Here is an 18,918-nt window from a genome sequence, read left to right as displayed (position 1 = left end):
GCGCCTAAATATAATAAATGTACATTTGTTTATAAAATCAACAAATATTAATTGTTTTCAGAAAACATTATTGGTAATGTAACAAGAAGAGTAAGAAAAAATATTTGTTTCCGCCTATAAACATCTGCCATGTACATTTCTTCAGAGAATGAATGAATAACATTTAATGATCAAGTATCATCGTAATGATAAAAGCAAGCAACTTCAGAGAAGACATATTCTTTAAAGACAAATCGCCCATAATGTCTGTTATTTGTTAATACATACGTTTTTTTATTTCACCCCACGACTCTCCGGAGATGAACACTCCCTTGTTACACTAGTGTTCACCGCGTGATCCACCGAGGCTCTTCCAGATTGCGAGGCTGGAATCGAATCCACCAATAAATTTATTGAATGTAAGGCTCATGCCATTTAAAGCAATTCACTATATATAACCGAAAATACGGTACCTTTACCTGAAATTTATAGTAACTTACCATCTATTACCGAAAGTTTCCGGAAATCTTTAAATTAATCTTTAGCATCAGATAGGGTTTTCGGGTCGGAATGTGAACCGACCCGACCCAAAATCAGTTTGTAAACCACTAGTATTTGCATTATTCATCAATCATTTTTAAATATAAATTTTAATGAGATAGAAGCAAAAGTAAAATTAAAATACATAGTAAAACAGGCTCACAAATGTTAACAAGCGCGAGATGTCAGAGTATGGTATCTATATGTATTTTGAGACGCTGCCCTACCGAAAGAAATCTCTGAGTTTTCTTTAGCGCAATAGCCTGGCCCATTTGAGTCTATAAACAGAGTCGATTTGAAACAAAATAGTCTCGGAGATAGTTTGAGAGATTTGGGTCCTTTTCAAGATCCTTTTAGTGGTCCTTTTAAGACTGGTGCGACGGTAATATAATGTTCCTTTTGTATTCGTCAAGTACCGGGCGGGCAGAGTTATTTACAGTAGTTGGTCGTGGTTAATCCGCTCTCCCTTTTTAAATTTCTCTTCAAATTATGAGCACTTTTTTTTAATTGATGAATTTTCTCACTATACTTATTTATAATTATAACTTATATACTGATATACAATTTTCTAGTTGAATTCAAAAATGTTGTCTTTTTTTGGCGTATCTCATTCTATTTACGAGAAACGTTCTATTAATTCCAATTTTAAGCATTAAAAAAAAAAGTAAGATATCTGAAGTCATCGAAACCCGTAGATTCCGAATTATTATGTTTTAGGCTGTTAACCATGAAATAAAAAAATCTACTTATACATTTTAATCCGAAAGCTTAACAAAGGACCCTTGAGTGTCGGTTACTCTATTGAGATAGCGTCTCTGCTTGTTATTTATGATCGTATTTTTATTTCAATTTCGGAAATGATATTTTAAAGCCTTCAGACCATTTAAACGAGCTTCCTGGAACTTTAAAAATATGTACCTGAGTGCCTGCGGAGAAATTCTCTGAGCTTCTTTTACCTAACGAATTTTTAGTATATACTCAAAGATTCTTTTCGGTAGGGTGAATATGAACAGTTTTTGAGGAATTTAATACTTTTGGGCCTTCTTGTGCAATTTTGTTCCCCGATTTATTTTTTAAAAGTTTATGTTCGTTTAAAAAATGCACTTTCCAATTTGACCTTAGTTTTTCTCCAACATTTCAGGGTTTCCTCTTAGACACGGAAAATTTCCTAGAAAATTAGCTTTTTCGTGACTGAAATTATTCTCAGTATTGAAATCGTCTGGAAAAAAGTCAGGCACGATACATATTGTGTTTTAGTGTTCTGATTATGAATGTGACATTAGTATTCTTCTAGATCCTCAGGGTTCCTCCTAGACGCGGAAAAGTTCCTAGAAAATCAACTTTGTCGAGTTTGAAATAACCTTTGTTATCGAAATCGTCTAGAAACAGGTCAGAGCATGATACCTTTATGTATTTTAGTACAATGAATACGAATCTAATCCCCCCCCCCCCCCCCCCCCCCCCCCCCCCGCTTCAGCAATTTAGGAGTTTTCATTAGATACGAAAAATTCCCTAGAAAATCAGGCTTTCGGATATGAAATAACATTTGGTATTGAAGTCGTCTGGACGCAGTTTAGAGCATGATATCTTGATGTATTTTGGTGCGCTGATTACGAATATGACATTAAGTTTCCCTTAGTACGTCAGGGTTTTCCCTTAGACCCAAAAATTTCATAGAAAACCCGCTTTTTGTGTATGGAATTTATCCGAATTTATCCGGAAAGATGAATTAAATACTCAGAGTAATTCTGTACACAGACAACTTACTTTTCCAGAAAATGTTGTGCATCTAGGAACAAACCCTGACATACTGGGAAAAAACGAATGAAATCATGTTTGACCAGTTTTGAAATGATTCAAATGCCACGGATATTTTCATATCCGAAAAAGCTGATTTTCTACGACGTTTTTTGTTTCTATGGAACAAAACCAGACGTTGGGGGAGGGGGGGGGGTTACCATTGTCAGATTTGCATTCAACGTATCAAAATACGTGGAGAAATCATGCTCGGACCTGTTTCCAAATGGTTTTATACCCAGAAAAGCTGATTCTCTGAGGGCTTTTCCACGGCAAGGGAAGAACCCTGACATTCTGGCTGAAAACTAATGTTAGATTAGTATTCAACACCCCAAAATACATGTAGATACCGCTAATGAATCTCGCGAATCACACTTCTTTCGGCCTCTGTAATCTTATAAATCTCTGAAGCCACTAATTTTGCAGGTACGCCGACAATTAGGACAATAAACCTATCTTATTGAGCTACATACATATGTACAATGCCTCTGGAATCGAGGTTATATTTTTCTTTTTTTTGTGAATCTCTCTTATAATCCGGAATGTGCACTTCTTAATACAAATTAACAAAATGACATCTACTTGTCTTCCAAATAGATAACGGTCTGCTTCACTACCTGCAGAATAAAACTACGTGAATCGCCGAGAAAGACATTGGATATCAATTTATATATCCCTAATTTTTGTATCACATTCTAACGCAGAAGATCTATTAACTTCTGTGTTAAAAATATTGATTGAAGTACTTCAAAGCTTAAAAATAATTCTTCAGAAACAAGATACTGGTTCAAAAAAACGTATATTTAAGTATTTTTAATTCGAATCCTTTCGACAATAATTCTCTTAAGTAAACTAGTTATGAATCATTTATGTGTGATCATTTCTTACGTTTTATGTTCGTATATGGTTTATTCTTGTCAAGATATATCATTCATATTCACGTAGATTCCGGATGGTACTATGTGAAGGCAAGATTTTTTAGAAAGGAAAAGCTACAGCTGCAACTCCTGAAATTAAAAATTGAAGATTTCTGCAGGAATATCTAACAATATCTGACAGAAATATCATACAACACTTTGCTTCTTTAAAGTTTTGATATTTTTGCAAGTTTTTCTTATTGTCAAGATATATACTGTTTTCAAGTGAAACTAGTGAAATCGAAATAAAAAAGCACAAATGACAAGTTCAATGCGCGCTGGGTCACTTTTTCTTTGTGGAGCTGAACAAGCCAAGTATCAATAACATTCACCTAAAAATGTCGATCGAGAGTGTTTACTTTTAAAATCCAGCATTTATAACGTAAAGATGTTTGTGGACAACACACTCTTCTGCGAACTCTCACTCTCTCGTGTCCCTACGTGTCCCTGAAAAAATTAATAGTATAAGATTTCATAAGGGGCCGTTGATGTATACCGTACAAATAATTCGTTTATTTTATACCCTCCACTCCTTGTAAGCATTAGGAATATATCAGTAAAATTTACGCAATGAAATTCAGAATAGATTGAAATTCCTCTTTAACAGCCAACATTCAAATTCAACTACGAAATTCTTGGGAATTGAGACAATCAAGAATCCAAATATATAATTTAGACAAAACAATTAAATGTCTCCATTCAAATTAAAAAAAAAAGAGTAAAGAACACAACCTTTAAAGGAAGACTATAACAAAATGCGTAACACATCCTTATACAAACAGCCGGTAGTATATAATAGTGCACAAAGAAATATACAAGAAAGAGTACTATAGCAAAAATTTGTACAAAGCTAAATGTTCACCTCTGTACAAAAGTTTGAATAAGGAAGTGAAAGAACGTAATAGAAAAAATCAGGCCAATTCCTCGATATTTTGTGTAAATGTAGGCGCCCTAGAAACGAAAAATGTACATAAATGTTGATTTACTCAATTGTTTATGAAAAAATCAAAAAATATGTAAACAATTACCAAGCTAAGAGACAACTTTTCTTGATAGTTGCTTCATTATTTGGAGGTGTTTTGAATTAATTCCAAGCATTTCTCAACAACCGAGACTCTTCAAAAGAATTTTCTTTATTTGTGGTATTTTAATTAAAAAAGAATACATTTTTTGTTCGAAAACCGGCCGTAACATATTTATAAGAAATTTTATTAGCTTCAACTTTTCCAAAAGACCGCGCAAATTGGTTCGAAAATTGCTCAGTGAGACAAAAAAAGTCACTGCGGGCAGAAATATTTTCAAACCGAACACTACTAATCCCAATGAAATTATTTTTGTCAAATTATTTGTTTATAACAAATTCAATTCGTTTTAAACTTCTATAGTCCTGATTTAAAAAATTTCAAACTAATTTAGTTATTTTATATCTTTAGTTATTGATGAAGGACCTTTTTAAATGAATCTGACTAGTGTATAGCAAACATTATGCGCAGAATGTTTTTAATTTCCATTTCACAAAACAAGAGACCCGAATCCATTTAAAATGAGACAGAGCATGATGTACACATGAAGTTCAAAAATCTCTCAGGGTCGAAATGTATGGTTTTTTAAAGGTCAAGTTTTTCCATATCTTCCTTCTTTTACATCAAATAATGAAATAACCATATAAATCATTGAAATATTTTGAAATCTTTGTAATCTGGTGTAATGTACCCTTTTTTGAATCTTAAGAACCCTTTTATTCTTTTGAAACCATCATATTACTTTTATGAATTCTTTCTACAGTCTTTTGTATTCATTTAAAATCATTAAAATATTTCTAGTCTGTGTAAAATCTTTTGAAACCTTAGAAATCTAGTTTACTATAATCTTTTTCAAATGTTTTGATCTTTGGGAAATTTTGGTGAAACCTTTAAAATCTTTTTAAAATCTTCTGGCCTAGAAATCACTGTATTTATTCTGTGATGAGAAAAAATAAATCGAATGCATGGTTCTCTTTAAAAAAATGCAACAAGAATTAAAAATTTTCAAAGTCGCTGGACACCCTGAAGATATAGAGTACGTTTTTCATTTGGTTTTATTTACAAAATTTTCAAAATGTTTTATTTTTTATAATTTTGAAATGCGAATGAAAAGAAGTAAATTCATACGTTAAGAAGTGAAACTGGTCAATTTTTCGCAAAACCAACTTCATTTTACGACATCAAAATTTTGTATCTATCTAATTTGTGAAGGAATATTTCAATTCTTTATAATTATTTGTCTATTTATATTTCAACAAAATTATGAGATATTGTCATGTGGCTTCCGCTATCATCATAGTCTTCACGGCCGCTGTCATCTCCAACATTGATGATGATATCAGACGATATCAGACTGATTCCGTCGATATTCATTTTCAATGTTTTGTGCATGTCGGACAAAATTTAGCCACAGAGCTGGTAGTAAATTCTCCATGGTTTGTCCACGCAATTGTAGCACGTCGTTAATTTTAAATGTGTTAACATTTATTGCAACACGTTTCTTTATGTAAGCCCAAATTAATTCTGTTAGTTTCTGTTCGCAATGAGCTATTGGAAGCCACAGCAGTTTGACTTCACTATTTTTCACCTGTTGGGCTATTGTATCCAACAGGTAAATTTTTAGGAATTGAAACTGCTGTGACAAATAAAAAAAAAACTTTTATTTTCATTTCATGGAAAGATCTTCTACCATGCTGTCGTCATTCTGTCGTGTCGAAACCACTCTTCAAAATTTTGAGCACGCATTTCACAGTGGTAGTCCGCTAATCCTTTCTTCCTGATGAAACACTTCATGCAAGTCTCTGCGAAGCCATTTTAGTTCTCTATGTTCAACAGTATAACTTTCTTGTACGCACCAGAAGAAGTTACGAATCCCCCACGATATTTCTTATTTTTTGTACCCCGGAATGATACATGACATAATTCGCGTGACGTTCTTCCGAAACACATTCCACCTAGCCACTTTGTAGAGTGTGATTTGCCCCGCACTACGACTCATTCGTGAAATAAATAGACCAATTCAGTTCTTGATAAGACTGGCTTAATTTAACAAATTCTCTGCGACTTTCTGCTACTCTTGAACTTTGTATTAATATTGGTTTTTATCCAATTTCATGAAAAGAAATTTTTTTAAATAATTTCCGGACATTTCTCGAAAACCTTGTACTTCTTCCCTCAATGTGACACGAAGATTTTGTAGAGCCAAAAACTTTTTATCATAAGAAGTCAAAAGTCCTCCTTCTAATGACACCCAGAATGAAAACGTCAACATGAATGCATGGACTTCATATCTTTTCATGCGGTATTTATAATTCTCCACTTACGGATACATTCTGGTAATATTTTCTATCTGAGTATCTGTTATCAGCTTTCCTATATTCGAAAAATTTCCAAACTTTCAGAACAATTTCTTTTTCCTCTGCACTTAAAACGTGATTTCTGTCACTACTGTTACGAAATGGGAGAAATTGCTGTACAATTTATTCATATTCTTCGTTGCGTTTACACTAGTATTTGCGTTATTCGGCAAAAAATTATCCCTCAATAATCTGACTATTAACATGCTTATCTATCATTCAATATTTATATTTAATTTCCTGTTTCAGGCATTCAGTTGTTCTTGTCCATTTTTGAGAGCTTAGACTGGCGGCTATATTGACACTTATTTTGGTTGAATATTTGACCTAATCTGAGCTTATGAAATTTAAGAGCAAAAAATATCAAATTGAAAGCGTTCGAAACTATATTAAACCAACTATATTAAATATATTAAATTTAATTAAAACCAACTTAAATTTGTAACTATTCAAGTAAAAATATTGAATTTTCAGCCCAACAAGATCAATTTTTAACCAATAGTTTCTGTAAAAATATGAGAAGTTGATTTTCTTAACAAGTCCACACTTACATTGTGAAAATATTTTGTTGGGTTTGCTATTCTATATTTGAGACATCTCTCTCTACAGTTACATGTTGCATTATTCATGAGAAAAATAAGAAAATTAAATTTCTTTAAAAAAATCTTCTGGACTCGAAAATTGTTTAGCCTTATGTGCATACTTATTTCACGCAGACTATCTCAACAACTTGAGGCCGGGAGAACATTTTATGGTGGTTGTCCAAATTTGGTCGTTATATCCTTGTGTATATTTTTAGGAATTCTGCACATTAATTTCATTATTGGACGTTAAATAGAATTTTAAAATTGATTGTAACCTCAAGTAAATTTTTTAAATTTTAATTTAGCTGACTTAGATTGGAGGTCATTTCTATTTCATGTTTGTTTATAACTAGTTTGCCTTTCGAACTTTCACTTGATTCTTGTGTGTTGATTCTCAGATGTCAGGGAGAGAACATCGTGGTTGCGTTGCTGTTCCTGCCTGCTAAAAATTGTATTTTATTCACATTTTTTTGTCTAAATATGGATGCTGTATAAGTGCTAAAACTTTGGTAATTATTTTTACACATGTTTTTTATGTGATTTGATTATAATAAAAATAAAAAAGACAAAAGAGATTTAAAAATTTTTTAACAAATCTAATACATTCTCTATATGAGAATGTAAAAATAAAAGGAAGGGGATTTGATTAATTACCTTTTTATTTTTCTTTCCTGTTTTTTTGTCCAAAGGGAAAAAGAAATTTTTTGTTTTCTGTTTTACAAAAAGTTTTTGTTCAGATTTCAATAGAAACATTTTATGGTGGTTGTCCAAATTTGATGGTTAGATTTTTGGTTTTATTTTCAGGGATTCTGCACATTCTCTTGAATTTAACTCTTTGATAAATCTAAAAGGGTGTTCCTATAATAATATATTTAATGCTTTCACGATGATTCTTTTTGATAAAAAGAGATATTTCGTGTTACAATCATGCAAAAAACTACGAATTGCAAGGGTGCTATAAGGGTGTTTTAAGATTTCGATCGCTTCTCTTTTTTTTCTTAGAAAGATATTGTGTGTTTTTGCGATGACTGTTGTTTTGTCAAATGAAATGTTATTTCTCGTTTTGATATAATACTCAGCTAGTGCTGATTGCATAAAATGTTTTAGCCTGACTTTACTTTTATGTTCCTTTATACGTTGGCTCACCGCTCTCCCGGTTTCTCTAATATAGACTTTGTCACAAAAAGAAGGAATTTTTTATACTTCTGGATCAGTGAGAGGTGCCTTTCTGTCATTAGGGTTATTTAGTATTCGTCCTATTTTCGCAGGTGGTTTAAATATGGTTTAGATGTTGTGTTTGTTGAGAAGTCTTCCTATTGTTCTGTGACACCTTGGATGTAGGGTAGGATGGTGGTCATTTTTCTCTCTCTTTCTTTCATAGATTGTGTTGACTTGTTTTTTTTCTTATCGCTTTATCAATTTATTTGTTTGTGTAATATTTCTGTATTAGGATTTGTTTAACGTTTTGCAATTCCTTTTGAAAGTTATTTTTATATGTTATGGAGACAGCGCTGTATGTAAGGGAGTTGATGATCGATTGTTTTTGAGGTAGGTGGTGGTGGGAGGAGGCATGTAGGTATATATTTGTATGGTGGGTTTTCTGTAAATTTTTTGCCCTAATGTGTTATTAGATCTTTTGTAATCTAATACGTCCAAGAAATGCCATTTTCCGCTTTGTTCAATTTCATGGTGAACTGGATATTAGGATGTAATCGATTGATGAAATCGAGAAACTTATTTAGTTCATCTCGTCCATGTCGCCAGATGACAAAAGTATCATCAACGTAACAGAACCAAAATTCCGGTTTAAGCTTGGATTGGTTAAAGATTTTAGTTTCTAGATGTTCCATAAAGATGTTGGCTATTATAAGTGAGAATGGGAATCCCATTGCTACTTCTGAGGTCTGTTCGTAAAGTTGGTTACTGAAAGAGAAGTAAGTTTTATTGAGACAGCACTATGTAGTCTTGGGGATTGAATGTGAACCTTTTGTATCTTTTTGATAAAGTCAAATGAGTTTTAGACGTGAGTGATAGAGGTTCTTGTAAGCGTTTTTAGCTGTCAAGATTAGACTCTTTGAGAAGGGTTTTTCTTTTACTATTGTTTTTGTGGGGTCCTTTTAAAGTTTTGTGTATTTATCATCTGTTTATATTGCTGATTCCAAATTGCTTATAATTTCTTCTTTGGGGATTTTTGCAGGGTCTACTGCAAAATTATGTCCTTTAGATAAGGTTGAAATCATGTTATTGCTGAGAAGGTGGTTAGAGATATTTTTTACTATGTCAGTTAGTCGTGTTTGTCTTACTAAATTTTAAGAGTTTTTGGAGGTAGTGTGCAAGACAAATTTGGTATTTTGTATTCTATCTTTCGAGAGAAAAAAACTTGTACTATGCAGAATTCATTTGGATTTAGATGTTCCCAAATTAATTTTCAGTTGTAAGAATTTTGGGACAATTTTGTTATAAGATAATATTCTTATTTGCATAAGAACAACATAACATGATACCTCTCTTTCAGACCAACCCTGAAGAAGTGAACTGCAATGTACACGAAACTTCGGTCAAATTCTTAGTTTTTTACACTATGGGAACCCGAAATATCTTTTTTATCAAAAGAAATCCTCGTGAAAGCATTAAATCTATTGTTTGACAAATTACTTCTAGTAAGACAAACACGACTAACTTATATGGTAAAAAACATCTTTGACCATCCTCCAGGCAATGAAACGATTTCAGCCTTATTTAAAGGACATAATTTTGCAGTAGCTCTCTTTAAAATCTCGAAAGAAGAAATTATCAGAAATTTAGAATCCACAATATATACCCTTCCACCCGAAAAAGCGAATGACATACGACACAGGGCAGTCAACATTTTACGCCAAGCCCAAGTTCCCTCTTAAAACTTAACAAGCCCAGAAAAAACCGCAAATAAAGAGCTGAATCGGAACGAAGACATCATAATATTGCACGCAGAAAAAGGCAACACAACAGTAATATCGCATAAAGAAGATTGTGAAAAAAAATCATAGACCTTCTAAAAGACGATACATACACAAAATTGAAAAAGGAACCTACAAAAACAATAGTCGGTAAAAATAAAACCCTTCTCAAAGACTCTAAACCTGACAGTCAAACAATATCTAAATTAATACCTACTAATTCCATCTCTTTAAAGACTTTAGGGGCTCCCAAAAATTAACAAAAATAACAATCCACTCGGGCCGATCGCCAGCGCAATAAATTCACCAACTTACCACCTATCACGCTTCCTCGCTATGAAACTAAATCCTTTTACAAAAAACTCTATCACTCACGTCCAAAACTCATTTTACTTTATCAAAAAGATACAACAGATTCACGTTCAATCCCAAGACATCATAGTGAGTTTCGAAATAGTATCTATCTTAACAAAAGTACCAATCTCTGATACAATTGATATTATTAAATCTTTTACAAACTTCTCTTCCGAGCTCATACCTTTAATAGAAGACCGTCTCAATAATACTTACTTCTCTTTCAATAACCAATTCTATAAACAAACCTCAGGGGCAGCAATGGGATCCTTAATATCACCTGTAATAACCAATATCTTTATGGAACATCTAGAAACTGAAAACTTCAATTAAGCCAAGCTTAAACCGGAATTTTTTTCCGTTACGTTGATGAAACTTTTGTCATCTGGTGACATGGATGAGATGAGCTAAATAAGTTTATCGATTTCATCAATCGATTACATCCTAATATCCAGTTCACCATGAAAATTAAAAAAAAACGGAAAATTGCTTTTTTCCGACGTATTAGTTTACAAAAGATCTGATAACACATTAGGACATGAAGTTTACAGAAAATCCATCCATACAAATAGAACACGAATTTTCATCACAAAAATGGTGAAATGTTCCGCTGCATTAGTTAAATTTTCAGAATCAAAAATTAATTTTCTACTAAAAATAAATAATTAAATTTTCAAGCAGCGATGAATTTTTACAACATAGAAAAAACAAAATGTAATCTCGACAGCGATTTCACAGTTATCTTTATCTCATACAAAAATTACCTTTACGTGTTAAGACTTATCCACCACATTGAAAATTTTTACCATGTCAACTCTATTGAATCTTGTTTTGTTCCGATGCGATAAAAATCAACACTATCAACTTTAAAATTTCCAACAACAAAAATTCACGTCTGTTTCCTCTGTGAAGAGTTGCATTTTTAACAAAGAAAGATTCTTCAGCAAGAGAGAAGAAGAATGGAGGCTACCGTTTGTGGGATGAAAGTGTTACGTAGTGGTAATTAAGTGGTATTAATTTTAGTGAGTTTGTAGTGGAATTTGAGGTGATGGTTTGTTTAGCGTGACAAGCAGGATGGTGAGACAGGTGCAGCCGAGTAGAGGCGACAGGGTGGGGTAGGAAGAGATAAGCAGGGGAGGGAAGCACGGAAGAAAGTAAGGTATCCAAGTGAGGTAACAATGTAGTGACAGTAGCAACGCAGTACGCAGCTTCCTTTTTTGATGGATTCAGATGAGGAAGTATTCCCCAAGCAGAAAGGTGACAACAAAAGGGGCCAATGTAGAAAAACGGTAGACAGGGGGGGTGTTAAAGACAGAAAGAGGAAGTAGCGAAGGAAATAAAGAAAAAGGCTCCAGTCTGAAAACACCGAAAATGATCCGACTACCTCTGGGAAAAGATGAAAATAGAGAGGCAGAGAATGACGATGGGAAAGACGAGGACAAAGTTGAAGACAACGGGACAGTAGAAGTTGAAAAATTAAAATTAGAGCAAATGCGTGAAATGATGATAGAGGTAACACATGAATAAAAAAGGCAACAACAAAGAGAAGAGGAAATAAAACGTGAAATTAGGAAAGAAATAGCGGGACTTAGAAAAGAGGTGCGAAAATAGGAAGAGGTTGGGGAAAATTTTACAAAGGGATGAAGACTTTAGAACAAAAATGAAAGAAACCAGATGACCATAATAATAAGGCAGAACATTTGGAAAGCAGGATAGTTAAAATCGAAAAATCAAAACGGGAAGTTGGAGTAGGGTAGAGTGTGAGTAATGAGACGGAAAGGATAAGAGAAATAAAAATAAGAAGGTTCTAAGATTAGCAGAGGGATCTGAAGAAAGAAGGAGAAAATGTGCTGAGAGGGATAGATAATAAAGTAGTGATTAGGGAAATGCGAAGTGTGGGAAAGGAAATACGAATATGAGGAATTGAGGAAAATAGTGGAAGAAGAAAGAAGTAAGGGAAAAAGATCGTGGATTAAGTATGGCAGAATACAAGCTAGACGGAGCATGGTGGAATTGGGACGAATAAGAGGAAAAGATAGTAAGAAATAAGGTCCCGGGAAATTAGAAGAGAAAGGAACGGGAGATAGGAAAATAAGAAATAGTAAAAAGCAAAAAAAGAAAAGCAAATGTAAGGAAGAATGGAGGATATGTTACCGGAATATAGCAAGATTGGAGAAAAAGGATACGGAGTTTTTCAAATATCTTATATATTGGGACTTATTAATAATGAGAATATTAATAAAGAGAATATAAACGCTCAGGGGGAGAAACAGGAACAGTAATTGATTATGTGATAATAGGTGATGAGGGAGGATAAAAGGTCAAAAAGCTAGAGGTGGGAGATTATATTGAATCAAATCACTTCCCCTCAATAGTGAAATTACAGGGAGAAAAAAGCAATATCAATATAGATAAAAAGGAAGCAAAGGTAAAAAGACCAGGAAAAGGAGATTGGTCAATGGAAGGAAAACAACAGTTTAGAGAAACGGTCAGAAATATAAAAATAGGAGCGGAAAATGTGGACAAGGTGAAAAAAGTATAAAGGAAATAAAAGGAGGGTTACAGCACAAGCAAAAAAGAAGCTCTCTTGAAGAAGGGACAATTAATGTGAGCAAGATTGAAAAAATTATATTGGAAATAAAAGAAGGATTAGAGTGCACAAGCAAAAAAAAGTTAATAAAGAAGGGAATAGAGGTATTGAAGGTAGTAAATAGAGAAAAAGAAGAAAAAGTGTAAATCAGGATATTGACTTGGTATAATGGAAAAAAATATTTTATGGATTTCCTAGAAGGAGTAGAGAGAAAAGTTAGGGTAGGAGAAAAATATGGTAACGAAATAGATGAGGAAGAGTGCATGATAAGGGAAGAAATAGTCAAGGTGTTGGGAATAATGAACGATTGAAAGGCACCTGGTATAGATGAGATTCCAAATATAATCTAAAAATATGGGGGACGGAATTAAAGGAATAGGCATAGATTATGTGTAATGGCATATAGAATGCTTGAATAAAGCTTTATCCAAAATATCTCTTTTATATCGCAGTATTTATATGCGTAACTTTGGTCGTGTTTACATAATTTTTTTTATTTTCTATTTATTTCCAATATTATTTTTCACGTATAAAGCAAAAAGTACGCGTCCAATCAAGAAATGATTATTAACAAATTTGTAGATCTTTTTGGGATCACAATTTTTGTTAATTCATCTTTTTTCGCCTTCGGCAAATCACAAAGTTTGTTGTGATAATCTTGCAGGGCTTTCAAAAAGCAATGTTTTTCTTTTCTTGACTTTTTTTCATATCATGCGTTGTTTGGATTAAAATTTTAATTTTCGATTGACTTAAAAAAATACATAAAAAAGTACATGAATTTTCAAATACTCAAAAAAAGTTTTTAACCACAAATTGAAGAGTTAAATTTTTAGTTAAAAAATTAGTTTGCAACTAAATTCGGTTGGTATTTGGAAAAGTAAGTTTCGATTTTTTTCATTTGTATACAGCAATATGAGTCCGTACACTTGGGTCTGGGACACACTGTACTTAGAAATATAATATGCCTGAAGAAATTACGAAAGTAGCTATTTTATATTAAAAAGTGTGCAAAACTAAAAATTAAAAAGAAACAACATTATTTTCAATTTTCAGTCGATTTTTTTAATTTCGCGCAGAAAGTTACTTCAAAAATAAATAATAAATGAATAGTTAATTTATTAACAATTATATATTACATTTCTAGCCTGCGAGCTGGTAAGACATATTTCCCGATCGCTCCCTGTCACTCCTTTCTGAAAGCTTACGTAGCTTATTCGCACTTTCTGCTTTAAAGTGTGAAGTGCGAGTTAATTTGGAAGTTATGATGACCATCGAAGAGCTAAAATCTCTCTTTAATATAAAGTGAAGAGAATGTTAAATCCACAGTAGAGAATGTTCAGAAAATGACTGAAGATTTTTAAATGTTAAAGACATCAGATGAAAAGATCTTGGAAAAACTAAAAATCTGCAAAACCAGGTGTCATCTTTTGGCAGAAAAGAACAAAACATTCGAAGAAATATTTGAAAAAAATTTGAAGAAAGCTAAAATAATTAGAACTATTAATTGTATTGAAAAGATTATTAGAATTGGAAAAAAGTGGGGAAAATACCTGTTTTAGTTACATTTACAAAACTCGTGATTCAAAGGTGAAATATTTAGGAAGGTTAAGAATCTGCGCTCTTTGAATACATATTTCGCAAATCATTTTACTCGTGAACACAGTGATATACGCAAAGAGTTTTGAGATTATCAACAAAACCTGAAGAGTCTTGGAAAGCCCTCAAAGATTAAAGGAACCCGGCTACTCATGGATAATCAGTATTTCGTTGTATCCTTAATCGCGAAGATTGTGGCAGAGAAGGAAGAAGATATTTATCTGTCTGATGGGGGAATCTCATAGTCTTCTTTAGCTCTTCTGCTAGCAGGAAACGAATAATAGGACGTCCCCCAAAATCAGTTTCTTCTAGCACAGAGGTCAATGAAAAATCAAGCATGCTCAAAAAGGGAATTCGATTAACAATTTTTTAAAGGAAACGCTGGGAGGAGAAAACTTCAAATCGATCCCAAGTTCATAAACGGTTCGCCAATAATGGGACGGACAGAGGCGGACAGCAATCACGCCTCCTTCATGAACGACTTCCAATTTTTCCTGCGGTGCTGATACTTGCACGCTGACCTCAGCCGCAAATCGCTTAATATTAACAATATTAATTATCCGAGATGAAAAATTCCTTTAAATAAAACATTAAGAGAACAATCGGCATACGATAATTTATCCTTTGGCAGCGACCTATGGGGATTAGGGCCGAGCATTGAAAAAAAATCATCTATCCACCCCTTTCACCTCCCCATTAAAAAAAACACCCCTCATTAACAAAATCCGTACAGTTCCTTAACAATATAGATAATATCATTAAATAAATCAGGAATGGTTATCAACCCTAATTTTTTCAACAAACTAGTCACAACAGTTGCCTGAAATGCATGAAAAATATATATTGAACCTCCACCTATTTCATGCTCACCTAATACTCTCGAGTCCACATATGACTATAAAATGTTGATTAAAAATATCAATTATTGATAAATCCAGTTTTACCAAAGAGTAAAGAACTCATAAAATTTCCCAAAATAATTCAATTAAAAATATTGGCCTGATTCAATAAGACTCGAAAAGTAGATAATCAATAGTAATCCCAGCTACCATCCTCAATGACCAATTGATCGATTCTTATCACCGAGGCGGATTTGAACCCCTGTGGTAAGAAATCTCAAGCCTGCTCCCCTTTGTTTAGGAAGCTAGTAAGTTCGATGTCCTGATATTAAAATCATTTAAAAGCCGAATTCAAATAATTTAACTAAAGGCAAGAGGCTATTGTTTATTTAACATTATTTAAAAACAAATTAGCCATACAGAAATCAACAAATATCTACCAATATTTGATTGGAACGAGGTGAAGAAACCTAACACTGTCAAAATTAACTTTAATAACTTACTTGCACAAAGGTGCATATTCACATAGTTTTTCTATCTAAATAACAATTGATCGCAATCCTTCCTTCACCCTAAAAGGAAATAACTGATTAGAAATATGATCAATTTTAATTGTTCCCCTTTATATCGAGGATATCAAATCCAATAAGGATTGGAGATGGTTGATTGGATTTGACTTTCATTGAGTTAAATTAATTGTCTCTCATTCAAATTACTGAGTTGTCAACTATGGATAGTTTCAGAATACCTATTTTTCAACATAAAAGGAACTAACAATGGAACTACCCTTTGTTGACGCGGAAGGTGGAATCACGCTTCATAAAAGTAGAGGGTTATTACTGATTATTAACTGCAAATTCAATTAACATCTAAATTTCGTGCATAGCAACGGTGTGTACTGTAGGTTCCCTGCAAAATTGCTTACTCTCAAAAAATTTTCTATCAGCATTTTCGTAGTCACAAAAACCACGTCCGGTTGTCGTTCCCACAGTCGCCAGGCAAAATCCACATGCAGTATCAGCAATAAACGCTACCCAAACTACACATACATTTGCCTACGAGGTGCATCCTACCTCTTGCATCGGGACAGTCGTTAATCACTTCTTCCCGCTAACGGAACCAATTGTTCCAAAGGGAAGTCAGAATTAAAGTCCAACTTGCCCGTCGGCACCATACCTCGCGCGGGACTCGGTACGCGGATTGTCACTCTCACAAGTACGAAAATAGGAAGGGCAGTAAACAAGAAAGAGGATTTTTTCGACGTTAAGCTGAGTAAAACCAACAGTTAGAAAACTATAAATTCAATCAGCTTTATGCAACCAGTGTTAGGCTGAAGCTCAGAACTAGAGTGGAGTGACAGCTCGCGCGCCACGTATCGTGAAGTGGATTCGAGTGGAGTAGTGGTGACCGACGCTCCGCGATCGTAAAGAGGCTTGAGCTACAGAGAAAAAAGGTCAGAAATTATATAGTATTTTTTTCCATTTACTCCGGTGTGTAATCTCTCGATAAATCATGTATCACTCTCGCTCTCACTCTTGTCTCTCTCCTTTTAATCGAAATTAGGGCTTAAGTACCGAGACGGAGGCGGGGATATCAAAGATCCTTGTTGTAAAGATTAATTAAACCCACCGGAGGGTGATTGAAACTAGTGTACTATTAGATTTGTAGAAGGAAAGTGCTTAGCCCGTCGTCTCCTCCGTTACCGTGGAAATAGGCGGTAGTTTCCAGAAAAAGTAAATTTGTAGTGTAATTTTATTTCTTGATTAAAAGACATTGATCTTAATCCTTATTAAAGGCAAGATGAAGTGACCCGAGATTATTTACACCACCCATCAAATTTTCAGAACTACGAGAGTTAGGGCTCCTAGGCCGGGAGCAGGATTACAAAATCGAACATAACATAAAAAATAAAGATTGGTCATTCCCTTCTGGATTGACTTATTAGTTTGGTACCTCCGACAAAAGAGTTAAAAATTAAACGCCGACGTGCAACACAAATTCTCAACATTCTCAACATTGTTAGAAAAATAATAGTTTCACGTATAAATTATCACCCCGAGGAAAACAGTATCCTAAAACTACAACAACATGGTTCAAGAAAGGTCAATCTACTCGGCACATGACGCTCTGGCTCACCGAACTCATTTAACAATAAGTTCCCATGAAATTTTCTTTATTCTATTTTTAAATTTAACTTGATTAAAGAGAGTTTACTTTACTTTCTCTTTTTTTCAAATTTGCGATTCACATGGTATTTTGGACCTGGTTTGTGTTCGGAATAAGAGAGTATATGAAAGGGGTTGTCACGCACTTGGTTTTAGCGTGCAATCTGATTTCACGGGGAGAACATCCTGGTTTCACCATGTGTCTTGAATTTTTGAAATGTGTTTTTGTTGTCTTGAAAAGGGGTTTGAATAAAAACTGAAGCGTTAGTAGATTTCTATAACTGTGATTTGAAAAAGAATAAAAGACAAAAGAAAAAAAAGAAGGAAGGGGGTTTGGAGGTTGCCTTCTTTTTTTCCTCATTTTTTAATTTTAATGGAGGCATTTGGAAGTGTGTTGTCCAAATTTTATCGTTGCATTCTACGTAACACTTAAATGGTCCCTAAGTAAAGATGAACAATTTTTTTATCAGCGTTACGTGTATTTCTATCATTTCTCTAATCATAGCATAACAGCAGTGAGTACTATGCCGGTACTGGCAATAGCTGCCAGTACTAGCACAAATGTTTTATTATCTAAATTCCAAATTATTTTCTTATTATAGTTTTCATTACAGAAATGAAAAAATGTAGTGATATTTGAAATTGGCAGTAAAAAACACATCGAAATTAGAGACCGGTTTTTACATCATGATGCAAGAGATCTATGATTTTTCTACCAAGTTGTTTGAAAAATAAATTACAAGGTTTATTCGTTATTTTCATTACATAAATCTACTAATTGGCGACAACTAGGTTCTCGGCGATGACAGGGTTGTTTACCTAGAGTTCTAAATATCTCGGACATTTAAAATCCGGTCACGTTCTCGTGATTGTAAGATAACTTTGCCTTCACTAATATTTTCTTTATCTTTAATCCTTATAATAATGTAAATTTGTTTTCAACAACTATAAATTTATTAAATTTGCAAGTTTATAAATTTATAATTTTGTATTATAATATTTTTATTATAATAATTTAATTTAATTTATTATAACATTTTTTATAATATTATTATATATTCTTATTATTTTATAATATTTTTATTATAATTTTTTATTTCTTTATAAATGTATAAGTTTCATATAAAAATTACGAAAACAGTTCAGTCTTAACGAAATTCAATATCAAAATTTCTTTATAGCCGATATATTGAATTAAAATATAAAAATTAAGCAATGCAAAAATGTTAGATAAGTATTATT

General features: G+C 33.1%; 1 protein-coding gene across 5 annotated transcripts in view; it reads right to left on the bottom strand.

Annotated features, from left to right (window-relative positions):
- Positions 1-2,827: 2,827 nt before the first annotated feature.
- The window catches only part of LOC117174201 (serine/threonine-protein kinase 26), a 455,881-nt gene continuing 439,790 nt past the window's right edge, over positions 2,828-18,918 (bottom strand). For 4 of the 5 annotated variants that reach the window (XM_033363063.1, XM_033363066.1, XM_033363064.1 and 1 more), the window contains one exon: positions 2,828-3,680. In XM_033363063.1, coding sequence (XP_033218954.1) covers positions 3,671-3,680 — 10 coding nt within the window. In that variant the 3' untranslated portion in view covers positions 2,828-3,670. The remainder of the gene's footprint in view (positions 3,681-18,918) is intronic. The other variant, XR_004467272.1, reaches the window with a different exon arrangement.

The sequence above is a fragment of the Belonocnema kinseyi genome, chromosome 6 (assembly GCF_010883055.1).
Source record: "Belonocnema kinseyi isolate 2016_QV_RU_SX_M_011 chromosome 6, B_treatae_v1, whole genome shotgun sequence".
In the NCBI taxonomy this organism is placed as follows: domain Eukaryota; kingdom Metazoa; phylum Arthropoda; class Insecta; order Hymenoptera; family Cynipidae; genus Belonocnema; species Belonocnema kinseyi.
The sequence above is the reverse complement of the archived record's forward strand: the minus strand, read 5'-3'. Positions and strand labels throughout refer to the sequence as shown.